The sequence below is a fragment of the Hemicordylus capensis genome, chromosome 2, assembly GCF_027244095.1.
Source record: "Hemicordylus capensis ecotype Gifberg chromosome 2, rHemCap1.1.pri, whole genome shotgun sequence".
Classification (NCBI taxonomy): Eukaryota; Metazoa; Chordata; class Lepidosauria; order Squamata; family Cordylidae; genus Hemicordylus; species Hemicordylus capensis.
Genome location: NC_069658.1, coordinates 415,941,598 through 415,962,614, shown reverse-complemented (window position 1 = coordinate 415,962,614; position 21,017 = coordinate 415,941,598). Strand labels below are relative to the sequence as shown.

The 21,017-nt window shown below is 47.7% G+C and overlaps 2 protein-coding genes across 4 annotated transcripts in view; one reads left to right on the top strand and one right to left on the bottom strand.

Moving 5' to 3' along the window:
- The window catches only part of KCNH3 (potassium voltage-gated channel subfamily H member 3), a 99,175-nt gene that overhangs the window by 23,417 nt on the left and 54,741 nt on the right, over positions 1 to 21,017 (bottom strand). For all 3 annotated transcript variants that reach the window (XM_053302548.1, XM_053302547.1, XM_053302546.1), the window contains exons 2-5: positions 14,562 to 14,795; positions 13,419 to 13,553; positions 1,371 to 1,501; positions 170 to 422 (exon numbers count right to left, since the gene is read on the bottom strand). In XM_053302548.1, the coding sequence (XP_053158523.1) occupies positions 170 to 422; positions 1,371 to 1,501; positions 13,419 to 13,553; positions 14,562 to 14,691 (649 nt within the window). In that variant the 5' untranslated portion in view covers positions 14,692 to 14,795. The remainder of the gene's footprint in view (positions 1 to 169; positions 423 to 1,370; positions 1,502 to 13,418; positions 13,554 to 14,561; positions 14,796 to 21,017) is intronic.
- On the top strand, positions 5,596 to 11,460 carry LOC128347628 (uncharacterized). Its single transcript, XM_053302559.1, has 3 exons — positions 5,596 to 6,230; positions 9,727 to 9,975; positions 11,190 to 11,460. The coding sequence occupies exons 1-3, from the start codon at positions 5,831 to 5,833 to the stop codon at positions 11,264 to 11,266; spliced, it is 726 nt and encodes a 241-aa protein (XP_053158534.1). The 5' UTR covers positions 5,596 to 5,830; the 3' UTR covers positions 11,267 to 11,460.

Sequence of the window (21,017 nt, the reverse complement as noted above, 5' to 3'; positions counted from 1 at the left end):
TGCTAAGCTTCCTACTTGTCAGAGAAGCGGAGAAAACAAAAAGGTCAACGGGGGTAAAGTTCCACTCGCCAAACCCAGCAGCAATCAAAGGATAGTACAATATACAGTTTCCCAGGAATAACCATTATATGCAGAAGTAGATTTGGTTGCCTCCTCATAGTTTACTTACCTAGGATAAAGAGGATCTCAACAGAAAGATCACAGATGCTGGGGGGTGCACGGGCAGCCTCTGGAAGACCTTCATCCTTGATGCCGCTGAAGCAGACACTGTAGGGCACCGTAACGGCCACGTACAGCGTGGCCAGGAGAATGAGCCCATCCCAGCCAGCCTTGAATGTTCCATAATGCAACAGGATGAATGGTGACTTGCGTGCTGCGGCCACCTTGTATTCTGGCAGGGCTGGCTTCTCCCCAAAGACACCCTAGAGGGCAGCAAGACAACCACTTAGCACCACAGGGCTGGAATGCTATTGGCTCCAATCTCCCTTCACAAAGCAGGACTATTCCAGTATCAGCCACTCACGGATCAACAATGGGGCACAAGTGGGGAGCAAAAAGTGGCATCATAGCAAGCAGCCCACAGTTATTCATGCCTGGGTGATCTCCAGATTAGACTCTTGTAAATGCACTTTATGTGGGGCTGCTCATGAAGACGGTCTGGAAAATTCAATCAGTACAGAATGCCACTGTCCAAGTGGTGACAGGCACAAGTCATACTGCATCAATTCCGAAACATCTCCATTGGTTACCGATTTGTTTCTGAGGTCAATTCAGGATGTTGGTTTTGACCTTCAGAGCTCAAATGGATCATGGTGGCTATATGGTGCATCCAAGCTGAGAGGCACTATGTCCCTGAATACCAGTTGCAGGGGAGCAATGGCAGGAGAGAGGGCCTGTCTTCATCTTCCACTTGTGAGCTTCCCAGAAGCATCTGTTTGGCCACTGTGGGAAACAGGATGCTCAACTAGATAGCCTCTGGTCTGATTCAGCAGGGTTCTTATGGTCTGGGTATCTCTGGTGCGCTTCCTCCCATTTGAGCCTCCCTAAATGGTGAGAGTAGCTTATAATACTCTGCTTCAACTACTTTCCTGTTTAGAGGCCATAAGAAGCATGGCCTTTGCAGTGGTGGCCCTAGAACAGGTTCTTCATTAGACTGTGAAATCCACGGACTGCTGAAGATTGTTGTGCTTTTAAGCGCCAATTCCTGCTCACCTTGTTGGCTTTGTTAAGTGGCTGTGTTCATGCCATTATTTTATTGCTGGACCATACTGTTCTAATTATTTATTTTATTGATTGTTCTTATTTTTTTTCTGGGAACACTAATTGAGAAGGGGTATAAATATTTGCTTCCACTTGCCCACACCACCTACCTTGTGGAGTTTGCGCTTTCCTTTGCCCTGCTTCTGGAGATGGCCTGACAGGTGATAGAGCACAGCCCGGCTTCGCCGACGATTGGCATTAAATCCTTTGGCCCCAGCTCGGTTGTAGCGACGCCGTCCTCCTGACAAGAGCAGAAGAGGTTGGTGGCATTAGGTGGGTTAGAAAGCAAGTTCACCGATATCCTCACGGAAGCTACAACCCTCAGATTTCCAGCTGAAAAGATATCCACAATCTGAATTCCAAGTATAAGATTCAAGTTTTATGTTCTGGGTGAATTTTCCATTTTCAGAGTGGATTTCTACTTCCAGTGAACCTGTGTATTTTGGTGACATGGCTTAGAGTTTCGGCCTCCCAAAAGGAAGCATTGAAGCTCAAATATCAAATTTCTCAACTCTTAAACATTGCTTTTCCAATAACGATACTACTCTGATGTGCTGTGTCCTTATTGCCAATGAGAAACAGAGAGTAATTCTTATGTTGTTTGCCAGATACACCAATATTCTTACAATTACTGAGGCTAATGGTGGGAGGAAAACTCTTGCTCAAATTTGCCAGATTTTGAATTCATGTGAAATCTATTTAATCCATCCCCCACAACCTGAGTCAAAATTACTCCCAAATTGGTCTTACAATCACCTAAAAACAATTTAAACAATAAAACAGTAAAACAACCAACAAATCAAAAAAAGAAGAAAACAATGGCAGGGAGGGACTAAACAAGGGATAGACGATGGAAAACAGGACAGACAACGAGGTGAGCCAAAGTGACCTGCCTGACATTCTTTAATGTCTGGGGAAACAAAACTGGTTTTGCCTGGTGCCTGAAAGACATGGGAGTAGGTGCTAGGCATATCATGACAGCTTTTAGGAAAAATGTAAAGACGAGGCTCTTCACCCAGGCTTTTAAATGAAAGAATTGTTTCTACTGCTGTTGCTGCTTTGTGTTCTATGCATTATTGCTTTTAATGGGTTATTAAATTTTTAAATAGAGATATTATGTTTATATTTATATTATCTGTACTTTTGTATTCTAATTACGCATCATACTGTAAACTGCTTGGAGATCATTTGTACTTCTGTATTTTAATTATACATTGTTTTAATTATATTGTAAACTGCTTTGAGATTATTTTAATGAAAAGTGGTATATAAATCGAACAATAAACAAACAAACAAACAAATCCCCGAGGTCAGGTTCCCTAAATGGGGCAGCACAGCCTCAAAAGCCCAGTTGGTGGTTGCCAGCTGCCTAACTTCCGAAGGCAAAGGCACCAAGAAAAGGACCTCCAACAAAGATCTTAACATTCAGGCAGATGCACGTGGGTAAAGACAGTCCTTCAGATACCCAGGTTCCAAGCTGTATAGGGCTTTAACGGGGAGCAGCAGCACTTTGCATTGTGCTTGGAAATGGACTGGCAGTGAAGCTGTTTCTAAACTAGCCTGATATGTTCCCTAGAACAGGTCCCAGTTAGCAGCCTAGAAACTGTATTCTGAACTAAGCCTTCTTAGAGAAGCCTTCAAAGAGAACCAATGAAAATCTTCAAAAGGCACCCCCACAAATAATACACTGCAGTAATCAACTCTGGAATTTACCAGAATCTGAGTAAATTCTGATCATTTTCAGCTTCAGCATCTGGAGATCTGTGTGCCTTTGCTGCATGTCCTGACTATATTCTCCTCCTGTGCTGGCATGCATCTTGTCTTCTTTGCCTGCTAGTTGTGACATCGTACAGGCAACAGCATTCATTTGGCACACACAAAGGGTTGTCAGCAATTTCCTCTAGCTGAGTAGCTCTGCTAGCTAGCAGAACTAATTGGCTGTAATTCATCTGTGTGGCATCCACACTCAAAAGAATATAAACACAGTATTTTATACATGCCTCTCCAGTGTGGGAGAACAAACCTTCCATCCACACCATAAGCCCAGGGGTGCAATTCAGAGAGTTTGAAGAAAACTTGGCAAACTTGAAATGAATGGGATCTAGATGCAAAGTAAATTAGTTATGTGCCAGTGACTTCTGTAAGTGCAAATGTTTCTGGACTGACCCTAGGCCTCTATCATTTAAGTTTCTAGTCCTTATGGTGGACGGCTAAACGAGACATGATGTTTTGTGGGGTTTCTTATGTGTAACCACATTAGTTGCATCTGGTGGGCCACTGTGAGAAACAGGATGCTGGACTAGATGGGCCTTCGGCCTGATCCAGCAGGGCTTGTCTTATGTTCTTAAGGATTGAGCTGTACATTTTGAGTGAATAAATGGAGTAATGTGTGTGTTTTTTATTGCTTATGGTCCTAGTAGAATTATTAGTCATAATGGCCTTTCATAATGAGTAGCTTTCACCCCAACCCCGCCCAGCATTTTGTGTAAAATAGCTTAAAAATGCATAATAAGCAACAGTGACCCTATGGTGGCCAAAGCCAGCCAATTGCCGCCCTTCTAGGCGGCGTGGCTCGTTTGCCCCCAGCCCACACCTGGGAGGGACACGTGGCACTGGGAGCCAGCTCCCATTGGCCCTGATGTGCCTCCTGGGTGGGGCCCAGAGGAGTGATCCGGCTGCGCGCCTGCACCGGCTCAGTCCTTCTCTCGATCGTGCAGAGAGAGGACGTCTGCCAGCGAGCTCCTAGACTGGTCACGAGCACGTGGCCGGGCCTGGTTGGAGCGGCTGCGCCGGGGAGCTGTAGAGGCAGTGGAGGGCTCTTAAGCCCTGCCGCCGAGGATACAGGGCGGCCCGCCTCCTTCGTCTCCGTGAGTGCGGCCGCCTCCTTCATCACCGCGGGCACGGATGCGCCGGGGCAGGCTTTAAGCCCAGCCCTCGGCTCCAAACACATTGTGGCTGCGCCGGGGGCTGTAGAGGTGGCTGAGGGCTCTTCAGCCCCGCTGCCAAGGGCGGGCGGCCGATCGAGGGCACCAGCGCCATCTTGGACGGGCCCGGCCGCCCCCCCTTTTTTCAGAGCGGCGGCGGCCACAGCTGTAGCTGTGGAGGAGGGCTCTTAAGCCCCGCCGCTGAGGGCACAGGGCTTCTAAGCCCACTTCTTAGCTGGCTTCTACGCGCGGTGGCTGCAGCCGGTTACCACTGCTCTAAAGAAGCCCGTCTGGGCCCGTGGCGGGCCTGGCAGCGGACTCACTCCGGAGCAGCAAGACACAACAGGCCGGTTACTCGGCCCGAGGTTTGGAGTGCGGGCTGGGGTGGGGGTGGGGCATTGCAGGCCTCTAGGCCAGTGTTTCTCAAACTTTTTGGAGTCAAGGACCGCTAAATTCTTCGTGCAGAGTTTCAAGGACCGCTACATTCTTTATGCGCAGTTTCCCGGACCAGCAGTTAGTAAAGGGGTTTCAAGTCTGTCTATCTGTCTGTCTATCTATCAGACTTCTATACTGCCCAAAACTTGCATCTCTGGGCAGTTTAGAATGAAAATAATATAAGCATTAAAATAATTAAATTTGGAATCTTTTGCAAACATTGAATATTAGGGGTTCTTAACCTTGGGTCCCTCAGTTAAACTCCCATAACCTCCAACAACAATGGCATTTGGCCATTATGGCTCGGGATTATGGGAGTAGAAGTCCACCAACGTCTGGGTACCCAAGGTTGAGAACCCCTGAATCTAAAAGCCTGGGTGAACAAATTTGTCTCCAGTATGTCTGGAGTGGAGGTGCTTGTGATTACTCAATGGAGAGGGGATGCTGGGCCATTGGAAAAATTCAAAAGCTACATGGGGCCAATGAAAACAACATACAAGCAAGCCCCACTGATGCAAGAGGGAAACAGTGTTCCCTCTCAAGGCACCTCGACCACAACAGGCAGCTGGTTTTCAATCAACCAACCTTTGGCTGCAAACAATGAGCATGCAAGAACCAGCAGGCCTTCAAGTGGCGCCCACTGCCATACTTTTTCCTCCATGCCCCCGCATCGCATACAGTTTGAAGCTGTAAAGATAGGGAATAAGATAGCTATAGGAAGATCTCAGCAGCACGTGGAGGCAAGGCACAAGAAGGGTCCCATGCCTCCGTGATACTCTTCCTCTTCTGTGCCATGTGCAAAATTGAGGAAGTGAGTGCCTTGATTTCAGTGGGGGGGGGGTTGACTCCCAGTCAGGGACCGGCACTCAACCCTTCGGGGACCGGCAGCGGTCCAGGGACCGGTGGTTGAGAAACACTGCTCTAGGCAGCAGAGGCAGTGTAGCTGCGGCAGGCGGGGGGGACCCGTCCTGCGTAGGAATCCACGGTGGAGGGGACACAGGGTTCTGAGGCGCAGGTATATAAAAATCAATGAAATAAAATCAATGAAATAAAGCATTCAGTGAGGGGCTTTCGGTGAAGGCCTACAGTTCTATAGCAGCAGTGCCAGAGCCTAAGAAGGACGAGGGGGCACCCTGAGCCAGCAGTGGGCGGTATCAGCTTACCCCCCCTTCTCCCTGGGGCGAGTGGGGCGTACATCTTTCACAGCTACTATGGGCCCAAAGAAGGCCCCAGTTAAGAAGGGCGGCAAGCCCATGAGGCCTACTAAGAGGCCACACATCCCGGTCGAATCTTCATCTGACGATGAAGGCGATCTTGAGCTGGGGGCCATCAGGGAGCTTATTGCGCGCCTCCAAGCCCTGGAGAAGCAGCGCTCTGCCCCAGCGGGGGACGAAACAGGTAGAGGGCCTTCTGGGGTCCCATCACGTTATCAAAGGACATCCAGGGCTGCCAAAAAGGCTAAGCTAATGCAGGGTTTTGCTGAATGTTTGGAAGTGCTCGAGGCAGCGGCGGGACCATCTACACCCGAATCGAGAGGGAGCAAGCCACTCCAAGTCGAAAATGTGCAGGGCGACAGCAGCGAGGACCCCGGGAGCGACGAGAATGGCGCAGGTGAGTTGCCTCAAGGGGTCTGGCCTTGGGGCTTGCCTTACAATTCCCCCTTTGGGCCATATGGGTGGTATCCTGGCCCTATGAACTGGGCGTCGCCGCACGCCACCTGTAACCAGGTTTGGCAGGGAGGGGTGGCCTGTGGGCGGGCCTTTGACAGTTCTGCCCCCCATGGGGCAGCAGCCCAGTCGTGCGCTACTGGGCACGCTGGTGATGTACCAGTTCCGCTGGGAGACCACCTCCTGCCAGCATTCAAGGAGCGTATTTGGAGGGGTGAGTGCATGGACATATTCCAGTTGCTTTTCAAGGAGCCCGAGCCAATAGACAAGGACGGGGCCCAAGGAAAAGACAAAGAGAAGACCAGGAGGAAGCCCATTGAGCATAACTGGGCCAATTGGGTCTCAGGGTTTACGGTCTACATGGGCGTGGTCATGCAAAAATACCCCGAGAAGGGCCCTGCGCTCATTAAGTACTTTGATATTATCCATAGGGCTTTCATGGACTTTGCAGGTAATGCCTGGGAGCGCTATGACCAAGCGTTCCGGGAATGCGCTTCTAACAACACAGCGATCTCCTGGGAGAGGCAACACCTGGAGCTCTGGCTCCAGATCATGACTCCCGCAAGGCCTTTGGCCGGCGAGCGCTCAGACAGCGGTCACCTCATTTCCAGGACACCAGCAGCATCAGCAGCCTCGGCCGCGGGCGCCCAGGGGGTTCAAAGTCCCCTGGTATGCTGGGAGTTTAATAAGAATGGGAAATGTGCATGCTCCCCGTGCAAATACAGGCATGACTCTGGTTTCTGCGGTGGCCGACACGCAGGCCTCAATTGTCAGAGGACAAAAGCCCTCAGGGGAAGGGGGGCTACCAGCACATGGGAGGGGGGGAAATCCCACAGCCGCCCACGGGGCCGGTGCAGGAAAAGGGCCCCAGCCCAATTAAAATTCCGGTGTTCCGGATGCTGTTGCACAACTATCCTGATATAGAAGACGGTTTTGTAAGGGGTTTTAGAATACCATGTTAATCCAGACGTACCCATAGTTTTGCCCGCAGCTTAAAATCCGTAGAGGGAATGGAACACATAGTGGCTAGGAAAATTGCTAAAAAGGTTGCACTGGGGAGGGTTTTAGGCCCTTTCACCAAGCTCCCGCTGCCAACCTTGAGGGTATCCCTGCTGGGTGTGGTACCGAAGAAGGTGCCAGGTGAATACAGGCTCATCCACCACCTGTCATATCCATGGGGCAGCTCGGTCAACAATGGCATACCAACCGAGCTCTGCTCGGTCTGGTACACATCCTTCGATGAGGCGGTGGCCATGATCCAGTCTTGCGGACCACGGGCTCTCATGGCAAAGTGCGATAATGAGTCCGCCTTTTGCCTGCTGCCGGTGCACCCGGACGACTTTGATCTTTTGGGTTTCGCATTTAATGGGGGGTACTACATCAATAGGGTACTACATCAAAGTAGTACTACATCAAACTCCCCATGGGATGCTCCGTCTCCTGCGCAGCATTTGAGGCTTTTAGCACTATGCTGGAGTAGGCACTGCGCTGCACGGCCCGGCTCAGCTCCTCGGCTCATTTTCTCGATGATTTTATTTTTGGAGGAAGGGCTGGGTCTAACCAATGCTCACACTTACTGCACACCTTCGGGGCTCTCTGCAGCAAGATGGGGGTGCCCCTGGCAAAGGACAAGACCGAAGGGCCAGCCACAAAGCTAACTTTTCTGGGAATAGAGCTGGACACCGTAGGACAGCTCTCACGCCTCCCTGACAGCAAACTCAGTGCCTTGAGGGAGCTTCTGAAAGCGTGCAGCAGGGCCTGGAAGGTCTCTTTACGCCAGTTGCAGTCATTGGTGGGCCACCTCAACTTCGCCTGCAGAGTGGTGGCCCCCGGCCGTCCCTTTCTAAGGCGTCTGTGTGATGCCACGATTGGGTGCAGTCAGCCTCACTTCCTGATCAGAGTGACAGCCACCATGAGGGAAGACATAAGGCTCTGGCAGACATTCCTGGATTCTTTTAACAGGGTATCCTTCTGGTGGTCCTCCCAGCTTTTAGAAGCTGACTTCCAGGTACAGTCAGACGGCGCTGGAGGCCTTGGCTTCGGCCTGTACCTGCGGGGGCGTTGGTGCGCGGAGTGCTGGCCAAGCGGGTGGGCCGAAAAGGGAATCACGAGGGACCTCATGTTCCTCGAACTCTTTCCCATAGTGGTGGCAGCACACACCTTGGTGGAGTTTTTTAGGGATTCAGTGGTGCAGTTCTGGTGCGACAATCTGGCCGTTGTCCAGATCATTAACAACCAAACTTCCAAGTCGCAGCGTGTTATGGGGCTGGTCTGCGCGTTGGTGTTAACCTGCTTACGCCATAACACACTCTTTACTGCCCAGCATGTTCCCGGAGTGCAGAATGAAGTGGCGGACGCCCTGTCTCGCTTCCAGATGCAGCACTTCCGGAAGCTGGCCCCCAAAGCCACCAATCAGCCAGAAAAGGTGCCCGAATGGTTGTGGAGCCTTGGAGCGTAGAAGCGTTTAGGGCCATTCAGGCTTCCATAGCGCCCAGGACTTGGTTAGCTTACGACAAAAGGGTTAGGGCCTTTCTTCAATTTAGATTGCAGGTAGGACTCTAGCATGCCTGGCCGGCACCGCCGGAGCACCTTATGCAGTATCTGGTGCATCTCCGAGCAAGGGGGTTGGCGGTAAGCACCTTGGCCGGCTACCTGGCTGCACTGGCCTTCTTTTCAAAGGCCAGGGGGCTCACCAACCATTCGGGAGACTTTAGGGTGAGACACATGCTGGAAGGCTGGGTGAGGGAGACACGCGCCCAGCCTGGCCAGCGTAGGCCAGTCACACCAGGGGCGCTACAGCGTGCCCTACGGCAGCTGGGTGGGGTCTGTTCATCCCCCTATGAGGAAGCCCTGTTCCGGGCTTCAGCCTTGGTGGCTTTCTTCAGAGCCTTTAGGGTGGGCGAGATGTTCCCTAGGGGCTCTCATGGCCCGGCGGGCAGGGTGCTGCAATTTGATGACCTTACCATGCGGGCTTCCCATGTGGTGCTTCACCTTCGTTTCTCCAAAATGGACCAGAGGGGCAGGGGCCAAAGGGTGACCTTGCATGTGACAGACTATCAGGGCATGTGCCCAGTACGGGCGCTGGGAGTCTACCTGGCGGCCAGGGGGGAGGCCAGGGGGTGCCTCTGTCCACGCCGACAGACGCCACCTGACTCAATTCCAATTCTGGGCAGTGATGAGGAGAGCTTTCGTGGCGGCCGGAGTGTCCACGCATCACTTATCCTCCCATTCATTCCGCATCGGTGCAGCCTCAGTTGCCACGCACATGGGCTACTCAGGCCCTGCGATTCAGTGTCTGGGCAGGTGGCGGTCCGGGGCTTACCGGAAGTATGTGCGCTAAATGGGGCGCTGCCCCACCAATTCACTGCCTCACCAACTCACTGCCTCCGCACCGCTATCCTTTGCTACACCTCACTCATCATGTTTCTTCTCTCGCGCAGGGCTGCAGTCAGCAGGGCCACAGGCGGCGAAGGGGCGTGCCAGAGTCCTCATACTGGGCTACTCTTTCATTTTTTGGGCACTCAAATGGGCGCAGGGCGCTGAGCCGGGAACGCAAATGGGCCTAGGGCGTTGGGCCACGGTAGATTGGCATGGTCGGCGGGGCATGTGGAGAGCCAAGCTGTTGCCAATGCTGCATGAATTCCTCAAGGAAAATCCGGCACCGGATATCCTGCTACTACCTTTTGAGGGTAATGACCTACTTAGCCAGTCTGGCATTTCTCTCTCCCAGCAGATAATACAAGACCTGGCAGTCGTGTTCTCCTGGTGCCCAGGGCTGATCGTTATTTGGTCTGATATCACCCAGCGGAGAGTATGGAGGGGAGCCGTTAAGCAGAACAAAGTGGATAGGGCCAGAGGGGGGGTAAACGCAGCAATTGCACGCTTCCTTGCCTCTGAGGGTGGCGGGTGCATTCTGCATGAGGATATCAAGTTTTCACTGCCCCTGCTATACAGAGGTGACGGTGTGCATCTGTCACCTATGGGCATGAGGTTTTTTGTGGATGACCTGCGACTGGGATTGACCACGGTATTGGTAGGCTTGTGGGGTGTGCGGGGCGTCAAGCTGGGCTGACGCCCGCCATGGCAGGCACAGTGCGGCTGTGAACAGAGAGAAAGCAGTGTGGCACCTTAGGTAAGCTTTTGGCTGTAAGGAGGAGGGGCGGATCCCTTGAGGCTTGGCAGATCAGGGATGCTGCTTTGCTCCTACCTCTCTGCAAACGACATCCTTCCGTATGGCTTGACAGCGTCGGACGGGTGGCGTTAATTACAGAGACCTGACCTTAGGTCGGTGAAGAAGGGCGCCCCCGTCCGTGAACGGCGGGCCGCCTGGAGCCAAGCTGCTAGCGCCACAGGCTTTTAAGTCAGGGCAGCCACAGGACTGGCTGACCTGTTAGGGACTGCACTGTTGCTTGATGGAGCGCCAATCACTATTGGAATTATTACCCCTAATAAAAGTGGCCAATTTCACCAAATGCATTATGTGTCCGTGTCTCCTTGGGTCTGGGTGCAACAACTGTATTATTCCAATATTTTCTGTCTGAAGTAACAGACTGGCAACTATAAATGAAAAAAGAAAGCATTTTTTTTACACAATATGCTGTTTGTGGGGGTGAAAACTACTCATTATCAAAGGCCAGCATGGCTAATAATTCTGCTGGGGCCATAAGCAATCCAAAAAACACTACTCCATTTATTCACTCAAAATGTAATGTAAGAAACTTAATTGAAAGGGGAGAAGAGAAAGCTGAACTTTAAAAAATCATGTTCTTAGTGACAAAAAGGTGGAGGGAACCCTGTATGAGCAAATACTGAATGTGATGATGCCTTTCACCAATGACTTATGCATTAGATTTGATGAGAGAGATACAGATACACCTAATAACAGCATTGCCTTTTTCCTCAGGACTCCTGTGCCTAACAGTCCTGGGCATGACAGGGGGAAATTCCAAAGGGGCCATTTCTCCCAGCATGGAGATGTAGTGGTGGAGGAAACTTGGCCCGATGAATTTCTGCTTGTTGCGCAGCTGTGAAAGGCAAAGAAGCCCAGAAAAATAAGCTGTTAAATGCATCGTTACTGGTAAAGTCAGCAGGCCTTTGGAACAGTTTTGTTCTCTCCGTCTCTGCTTCCCCACTGCTTACCTGTCCTCATTCACACCTCCTTAACATCTGTTCAAGACTGCCTGCCTCTCACTTTCAGAATCGTGGGCTAAAAATGCGAATGTGCTTTTTATAGAATGGTGGTGGTGGGGAGGCTGTTATTGACAAGTTTGAAATGGAATGTGAAACTTTAACAAATTAAACCATGGTTAGTTTAATGTTTAATTAAATTATAGTCTAATTAAGTTTAATTAATTAATTAATTAATTAATTAATATAGTTTAATAAAGCCAAAGCCTGTCAACAACCCAGGATAAACCACAACTTTACTAACTGGGATTGGCTGTTATGTCTGAATTCACAGTCTACTGACAACCCAACAGTTAGGGCCATTGCTCCATCTTAAGATGGCCGCTGCACTAAGGATATGGGACTGAGCTTATACAGTAAAAACTGAGTCCCAAACAAAAAAGCACACAGGGTTGATAAAAATCAATGATTTAAAAAATCTGTTTTAAATTTAAATTGGATTTTAAAATTTAAAATTGATTTTTAATTTTTTAAAAATAAAGAATCTAGTCAAAGATACCACCATGAACATTAATCACAATTCTATTCTATGAACCAAAGATATCATATTACACCCATTTAAAAAGAACTACACTGGCTACCAATAAGTTTCCGGAATAAATACCAAGTGCTGGTCATTACCTATAAAGCCCTAAATGGCTTGGGTCCGAGGTATTTAAGAGAGCACCTTCTTCTTCATCAACCCCTCCACCTGTTAAGATCATCTGGGAGGTCCGGTTACAGTTGCCACCAGCTCGACTGGCGGCAACTCGAAACTGGGCCTTTTCTAGAGTGGCCCCGGGACTCTGGAACGTGCTTCCTAATGAAATTAGTGTTTTCCCATCTCAGAATGTTTTTAAGAAGGACCCCAAAACATACCTGTTTAGTCAGGCTTTTAGTTTATCATTTCAAAGCTTTGGTTTCAGAGTTTTTATTGTATTTTAAATTGTTTTAATAATGTTAATGTTTTAATGGTTTTATACTGTGAGCCGCCCAGGGTCCTTTTTGTATGGGGTGGTATATAAATGTACTAAATAAGTAAAATAATAAATAACAGCAGTATATGGGGATGAAAGATAACAGACCTGATCAGTCCTATTCTGCAGGTAGTGTACATGCAGCACAGACACACAATCAAGCCCTTGATTCCCTCCCCCATAAAGTGCAAAGACAAAGAAGGTCAATGAATGGAGGATTGGTGGGGGGACAGAGTAGATCTAAGCAAGGAGGAATTGTCTGGATAAAAATGCATGGGATGGGGAGGGGAGGAGAATAGAAAGTGAAACCAAAAGTGAACAGAACATATTAATGGAGTCCCTGAGGAAAATTATTTCGGAGTGTATCCTCTATTGTTTAAGGGGAGCACCTCATGGCAGTAGGCTGTAAGACCCCATTTGGTAATATTTCAATGAAGATCCTGTACCTGTGGGTAAGAAAGGCATACATGCAAAATGCAAACAGTGCAACAATGAAATGCAAGGCCTGGTTGCCCGAATGAAACAGCATTATCAGAAGGGTGTACCAATGATAGCGTGTACCTACCCTCTAAAAATGAAAACTACAACTATCTCTAAATTTGTACTAAGTTTATTTTTAGACAAGAAGAATGTACTTTTATTTTTAAAATGTTGATTAAAAAATAGAATCTTCCTCACTAGTAATTTAAATTGTGATTTAAATCATTAAAATTGACTCCTTCTGTGAAGCGATTTAAATTGTGATTTAAATCAAATCAACCCTGAAAGCAGACAAGCAACTCTAAACTGTGTTTTGCCTGATGTACATCTGGAACCCACACTCTGGGTTCTGAATTATGGTTAACACAAACCATTATCTCATGGGAGACCCAGCAACTGAAGGAGACCCCTTGCCTACCACGCAATCTTCTTATTGCTCTTAGGCTACCAGATTAGAGAGGCCCCATCTGGGCTATCTTTTCCACCATCTAGGCCAAACTAATTCTCACCTCCTTCTTTCCAGCTTTCTGCAGATGCTCTGCTCTTGGTCTCTGTGATGTCCTTGTGGGAGACCAGAAAAAGAGCCACCTCTCCCTTTTCATTCTTGATAGGCACCACGTCTAGGAGACACCAGAAGGGGACACCTGGAAGATAAGGAGGCAGATGAGATACTGATCTCAGGGAAACACCCTCATTGTTGCCTTAACACACCAAATACCAATCTCCTTTGGGATCACTAGGGAACAGAAAGAAAGAAAAGGTTTGGGGGGGCAGGGGACCCAGCAGCTCTTTACAAGATGTTGGACTTCTAAGCAAAATACTGAAAGTGATCCCTGCCCTATTGTGTCCCCACCTGGATAAGAGAGCTCGGTACAGCCTCCTTGCCCATCTCCATCAGTGCTAGCACTGCCAGGCCTTGTGGATTGTTATCCCCCAACAGGGCCACCTGTACCTGTTCCAAGAGACCTGGAATAGGCTACTAGCCAAGAAAGCTCGTTTGCTCTCTTTTCTCAGGGCCCTGTAGAGAGACTCTTCACTCAATCTCTGCCTCATGTTTGGCTCTAGGCCCACAGGATTTCTCACCTGTTCCTTCCTGCTACCTACTGCTGAGAGGGCTTTGCCCACGGCTCAGCCCTAGCTGGCATTTAACTGAGCTATTTCTCTTCCTTCAACTCTCTCCTCTTACTTAACCTACGTGTGTGCACCTGTGCCATGAATTTTCTACTGCACACATGTTTAGGAGTCCACTTAAAATATCTTAAGTGTACTCTTAAAAAATGTGATGTGGGTGAAGTTGGGTGATTCTCCTCAGGGAAGGTGTTACAACCCCACTTCCATTCCAGTTATTTTATCCCTTGCAGAGCTGCCTACCAGGACATAAATAAGGGAGAGGGGAAGTTAACCCACAAGGCTCTTCCTTGTCATTCCAGCTGGGCTCCTGATACCTCTGGCCTTCTATTGCCAAGGCCTGGCCAGCTCTTCTTCTGATAACTACCACAGTTTCCAGTCAGACTTCAGCCCAGCATCCCCCTTTTCTTCTTGTTACAGAAATTATTGCACTTAAACTTCAGCCTTCCAGCCCCATCCCATGAAAATCGACAAAGCCCTGGAATTCTTGCCAGTGAACTCCATTTTGCAGGAAGAGAACTCACCACTTTTCCTATAGAGGATGAGCTCGGCCTTAAACTCCTTGCGCTCATCAAGGGCCTTGCGAATCTGGGTGCGGACAAGTTCGCTGGTGTCAGGCCCGTAGAGGAAGCTGCAGGCACAGCAACGCTGCATGACCTCCGCCCGGGAAAAGCCAGTCAGTTCACAGAAGCCATCAGAACAATAAACCACGGGGAAGGCCCCCCGGACTTGGGCATTGCCCAATACAAAATTACTGTCTGCAAGAGAGAAAGGAAGAGACACCAAGTGAGTGGCCTTGGTCCTGGGGAGAAGTGAGCCCCAGACTCAAATCCATGGGATCATGGAGTAATAATAATAATAACAATAACAACAATAATAATAATTCCAAAAATGGCTCAGGGCGGTTTACAAAGAGAAATAACAAATAAAATGGCTCCCTGTCCCCAAAGGGCTCACATTCTAAAAAGAAACATAAGACACACACCAGCAACAGTCACTGGAAGTACTGTGCTGGGGGTGGATAGGGCCAGTTACTCTCCCCCTGCTAAATAAAGAGAAGAGGAGTAGCCCCTCACAAGCCATTATCCCTTTAGCATGTGAGCTGCTTCACACATGCAAGGACTGTCACTTGATCTAACACTTCTCAAATAATGTATGAATTGAAAGGTCACAACTGAAAAGCATTCACAAAGGTTACTTGCCAAGTCCCACTGAGATAGATAAGTTAGTTATGACTAAAACTGCTATCTAAGGGCTCTTATCAGGAAGCAAGTTGGATGAACATCAGTTGGACTGAGAAAACATGTCTAGGATGGGCTTCTAAGCTGATTGCAATTTGAAAGACACTTATTAAGCGGTTAGCCCCATTGGACAGAGTGGGACTTATTTGCGAGTAACTGTGCCTAGGATCATGCTGCTGCTTCTTCATGTCTGTAGTCCTATTGGAAATCAACTGAAATCAAAGGAACTTACTTCCAAGAAAACATCTATCGGATCTGGCTGCACATTACATTCCTTTACTTTCAATTGGCTTAGCTGCACCCAACTTTTGCTGTATTGTGCTCATGGTAGTCTTTTATTTATAATTTCCCAAGATTTTTGTCAGCAACAGACATGCCATTAATATTGTATTTGAACAGACATTCCATAATGATACGAAAGTTCTGTTTGCAATGATTAACCTGTGATGGTTCATTCACATATTCAAGTCAACATGCATTTGTAACTGATCCTGAACTCCCAAATTTTACATGGAAATGATCAGTTCCTTATTTTACAGCATATTATGAAGGCAGATAAAGTGAGGACTTGACATGCTAGAATTGCTGTCTAAGAACTGTTCCGCACATTCACACAATTCAGTTGGTACAGATCTACATACCACACACACGGAATCTTATAATGTGTGAAAGTTCAACACGTCTTTTTGTGACAGTGTGTACCTGCTGCAATTAGCCCTAGGTGTCTACAGTATAGGCATGCAGTAGACATGTGGTCCAAAAAATAAGAGAGATGTGCCTCAGTATGGATCCAACAGGGTAAACTGTACATAGGTTATACACAGGATGTGTTTGTAAATTCCATTCCCTGTGAAGCACTCTTAAGTGAACAAAATAACAGTATCCCCATCAGAATAGGAAAAGAGTCCTTAAGTACTTTTGATCTAGCTTTCCTTTTTGATAAGCAGGAAGCAGGTAACCATGGTTAGAAATGCCTTTTCTCAGTTCCATTGGTTGTGCAGGCTCTGCCTCTGCCCAGACAGATGTGGACCTCATTACATGAATCTATGTTTTTGTAACCTCCAGGCTTGGTTACTGTTACATGCTTTATGTGGGGCTGCCCTTGAAGACAATATTAGGCGTGATGCTATTCCACACACAAAGAGGGCCTTGAATTAAATCCACAAGCTCTACCTCAACTACCCCCAATTTCAGTCAAATCACCCCCACAGCTTTTTAAAAACAGCAAATAAGGGGACTAACACAACAGCTAAGGGGACTGGATCCCTTCTGATTGATCAAGTGCCGTCAAGTCGGTGTCAGCTCCTAGTGACGACAGATAGATCTGTCTTCAACTTGGCCTTTAAGTTCTCTCAGTGGTGCATTCATTGCTGTTGTAATCAAGTCCATCCACCTTGCTGCTGGTCATCCTCTTTTCTTTCCTTCAACTTTTCCCAGCATAATGTGTCCGAAGTATGCTAGTTTGAGCCTGGTCATTTGTGCCTCAAATGAAAATTCTGGATTGATTTGTTCTATGATCCATTTGTTTGTTTTACTGGCTGGCCATGGTATCCCTTCTGGCCCCCTATAATTTGAACGCTGGCTGCACAACTCAAGGTGGACATAAGCAAGATGAAAACATTTGCAATCTCTTTTGCTTCAACTACACTGATTGCCAATTTGCTTCTGGGTACATTTCAATGTGCTAGTGCTCACCTCTAAAGAGATGCGGAACTCCCCTCCACTGTATGCTTTTTGAAGGGGTGCAAAATACACTTTTCCTGTCTAGTTTTTAGGACAGCAAGCTCACTTTTTAGTGTATGGCAGTTATTTTCCATTTTGTTTGGTCATTTTAAGCCTGTTTCCCTCTCCCACCCTTTGTAAACTGCCTTGAACTTATGGAAATAAATGATTACGATTATATTAATATGAACTACATAGTTTAACAAATATTTCAAAAAAAATTTTGTCCAATGCAAAAAGAGTAGGGCAGCAAGGATCCAGAGTGACATGCAACATTGATGCATAAACTGTGATGACTAAAAATGCATGTCTGAAGGAGATGTAAGGAAAAGCAGGAAGGACAGGGATGGGTGCCCTGAGAATTGTGTCAAGTTGGAAATTCAAAGGTACAAGAAGCCCTAGCATCAGTGCAGGAACCATCTGGCAGGGGAAAAGGGGGTGCAAGTGCAGGTGGAGCAACACAGGTGTTGGACTCAGTGAGGGTGTCAGAATATTGCTCAGTTGTGTCCCATCTCCCAGATGCCCAGCATGGGGGAAGGCAACATTCCTAGTCCCATCGTCTCCCCAGGAGTTGGCTCCATCTGGTACATCTCCAGTTCCTGACTATTTTTACCCTGTTTGTTCCGTGCAGAGTTTAGTCATCGCCTGCGGCATCTGGACTCAAACCCCCAACTTCTCACCAGAGGAGAGAGCCAGAGCCCACCCCCAGTCCTGAATCATTTGCATAGATTTGAATAGGAACAGCAGCAAGCTGAGATGGGGTAATCGATGCTGGGGGTGACGTTTTCTCTTGTCCCTACTATATTCAGAGTATAATGAACAATTATCAGAATTTGTCCTAGAGAGTACAGCAGTGATGACAAGAATGAGGGCCCAGAGCTCTGCCAGCCCTGTCAGGACAGCGAGGTCTAGTGGCTAGAGTGGAGAAGGAAAAAGTGGGAGAGAGACTAGCTGTCATGCAATTTACGAACACCCCGCAAATAGGACAAAGTAATTCTACCTTCTTTATCCTGGCTTAAACCAATGGCAAAACTTCCAGCTTATTAAGGGGAAGGTTCATAAGAAAGTTCACAAAAATACAGTGGCTGACAGGATGAGGAAAATTACTCAAAGTAGTCCCACTGAAATGAAAAAGACAAGTTGGTATTGTCTAACTGTCCTTTTCATTTCAATGGGACTACTTTGAGTAATTTTCCTCATCCTTAAAGCTATTGTTTTATACCCAATTAAATGTAATAGACAGAGTAGCCAACTTTTTTCTGGCCTTATTCCTGAGTGGTTAAAAAAAATCTGAATTCCTCCTTAAGAAATGCAGCCATTGACTCTTTTCTTACTGTGGCTGGGAAATAAGTGATTGGGGAAGTGTTGCTTGGTTAATTGCTGTGTGTCAGGTTGCAGTTAAAGGTACAGAAAGGCAGCCAGTTAAAAAGGTGGCAACCCAAGATACAGATATAAAAAATCAGAGTTTGTTTCCCCTTCTGAGAACTTGATATAGCTGGCAAAAGGCTGCAGCCTCCTCCTTGTCCCAGTCTGTTCCCTTCGGCCACTTCTCTTTCTCCTTCCTGCTTAGGACAACTATCTATCTATCTATCTATTTGGACAACAACATTTTTTTTAATTGAATCAACAAATTACCAAAGCATACAGTACATTACCAAAGCATATTTATATATAAAGTGGTTGTTTGTACATCATATATACAAAGATTTACACACAAGGTTTTGGTAACCAACAGGGTTATAAAGTATATGCAAGCAGCACTGTAACTCGGGTGGGTGGGTGGCAGGATTTCAAGGCACATCAGGTAATCGGCAGGGGGCGGGGGTTACATCCGACGTCCATTTCCACAATTTGTCCCATTGCTGTTTAGAAGAGATACACTTGTCTCTTTGCACATAACCATACAAACTTTTCCAGAAGAAATTTACTGTCTTATCCACATGAACCTCTTGGTCATGTCTTCCTTCCCTATTCCTATGCAGGAGCATTGCATAAATGACATACAGGTTTACTAACCTGAGTACAAGAAGGGGAACATTCCAGTTCCCTAGTATGAGGGCACCCGTTCCATCCCGTTTCCTTGAGGGCTTCTTCCTGTGACCCCGAGAAAAGGTTGTATTGCTCAAACCCGAGATCAGGTCTTCTGAAGTCTGTTTTTCCAAATCGGGCCACTCTAACAGCTTGCTTACTCCCTGCCACACTCTTTTAGCTACCACACACTCTTTTAAGAAATGTGAGTGGGTTTCCCTGAATGTCATGCCTAGTTCACTAGCTTTCTGTTGGCAGGTGATTTTGGGACACTCTTGCTGGTCCTCTGGGAGCCATGACTTAGCCGCGTTAAGCAGCAGTACTTGGTGGTATAAACACCACCTGGTTTCCCATAAATGGAAAGGGACTTTTTTCTCCTTAAAGAGAGTGATAGGGTGATCGGGTTGCAACAAGTACTGTGAAGTGCGGTGTTTGTAGCATTTACGTTCAAAACCGGGTCTAAAAAGGCCACTTCTAGAATCTCTCCAAAAATTGTTTTCCTTAGCTGCTTAACCAAGGAGGGTCCTTTAAACAGATCTGGTTCAACCTTCCATTTTTTTAGTGTGAACAACAAATCTCTCAAGTAGTCCAGGTGGTCCTTTTTAAATACCTGTGTAATATTACCACTGAAAGATCCTTTCTCCCACCACGCTATGCCCCATGTTGTCTTTAGCCAACATAGAGCGAAAAGTGAAACCCAGGTTTTTTGCAGGAGGTTGGACATGTTCTGGACATTCACGAAAAACCAGTTTCCAAAATTGTAGGATATGAATTCAGTCACAAAATAGGGTTGCAGGGTGGGTAGAGCTGTGCCTCCCTGCTCAACCTCCTTAAATGCTACCGCACAGGCCAAAGGGAAGGACGCCGCGTGCCATACTAGACAGAAGACCTGGCTTTCAACTCTCCAAAGAAAATCGAGCGGAGAGGGTAGACTACCACCAAGTTGTGCATCGGGGGGGTATCAGGTAAGTCCGGATGTAAACCGCTTTCTGGTACAAGGCAAGGCCCAATTTTTTCCACATGGCGATTTTAAGCATTACTTTTTCTTCCCAATCTGTCCATTCCCCCCCCCCGCCGATTATTTCCTTAATCCCGTATTCGATCCCCAAAATATTTACTGTATCTACCCACTTCAGTTTGGACTCTGGGGCCCCTTTGCTTTTACATTCAGAGATGGGTAGGCATGAGAGTTCCTGGCATTCGGGGTCCATTTAAACAAGTACACTTTTGTCAGCACTTAATTCTGAGCCCAAGATCTTGCCATATTCCCAGAAGAGGTCCAGTATAACAGAGATTTCATGTTCATCTGATAACGGTAATGTAACATCATCAGCATGAGCTACAAATTTTACCCTAAACTCAGAATATGGTTCTGAGGGGACAGGTGGTTCTGCCATCCCATTGCTCTCCCTCCTCCTCCCTCCCAGGAAGATCTTGCAGGGTGGAGGGATCGAGACCGTGAGTCCTCTCAGACAGGGTTCTCTCTGAATCCTGATCAGGATTGGATCCAGGGCAAAAACATAAAGTAATGGGCTCAGTGGGATCATTCTGTCTTCTTTCTTTTTCAAACCTCATGGTTTGAAATGGGGTGGTACTACTTGGCACTTCCTGACCTCATGCTAAAGGTTGGGCTTGTTCCCAAGCCTGTTACAGAAGGCAAGATTTCAACCCTCCAAGGAGATGATGTGTGGCTACCAAGGCAATGAGCCACCTGGGAAACAAAAGATACAGCCAGTGCACACAGTGCAACTAACCTGTTTCCAGGAATACACATGTGCAGCTGGCACATGGAATGGATTGTAAAAGGGCTTCAGTAGGAGTCATAAGAACATAAGAACAGCCCTGCATCCTGTTTCGCACAATGGCCCACCAGATGCCGCTGGAAGCCACAGGCAGGAGTTGAGGGTATGCCCTCTCTCCTGCCATTACTTCTCTGCAACTGGTACTCAAAGGCATCCTGCCTTTGAGGCTGGAGGTGGCCCACAGCCT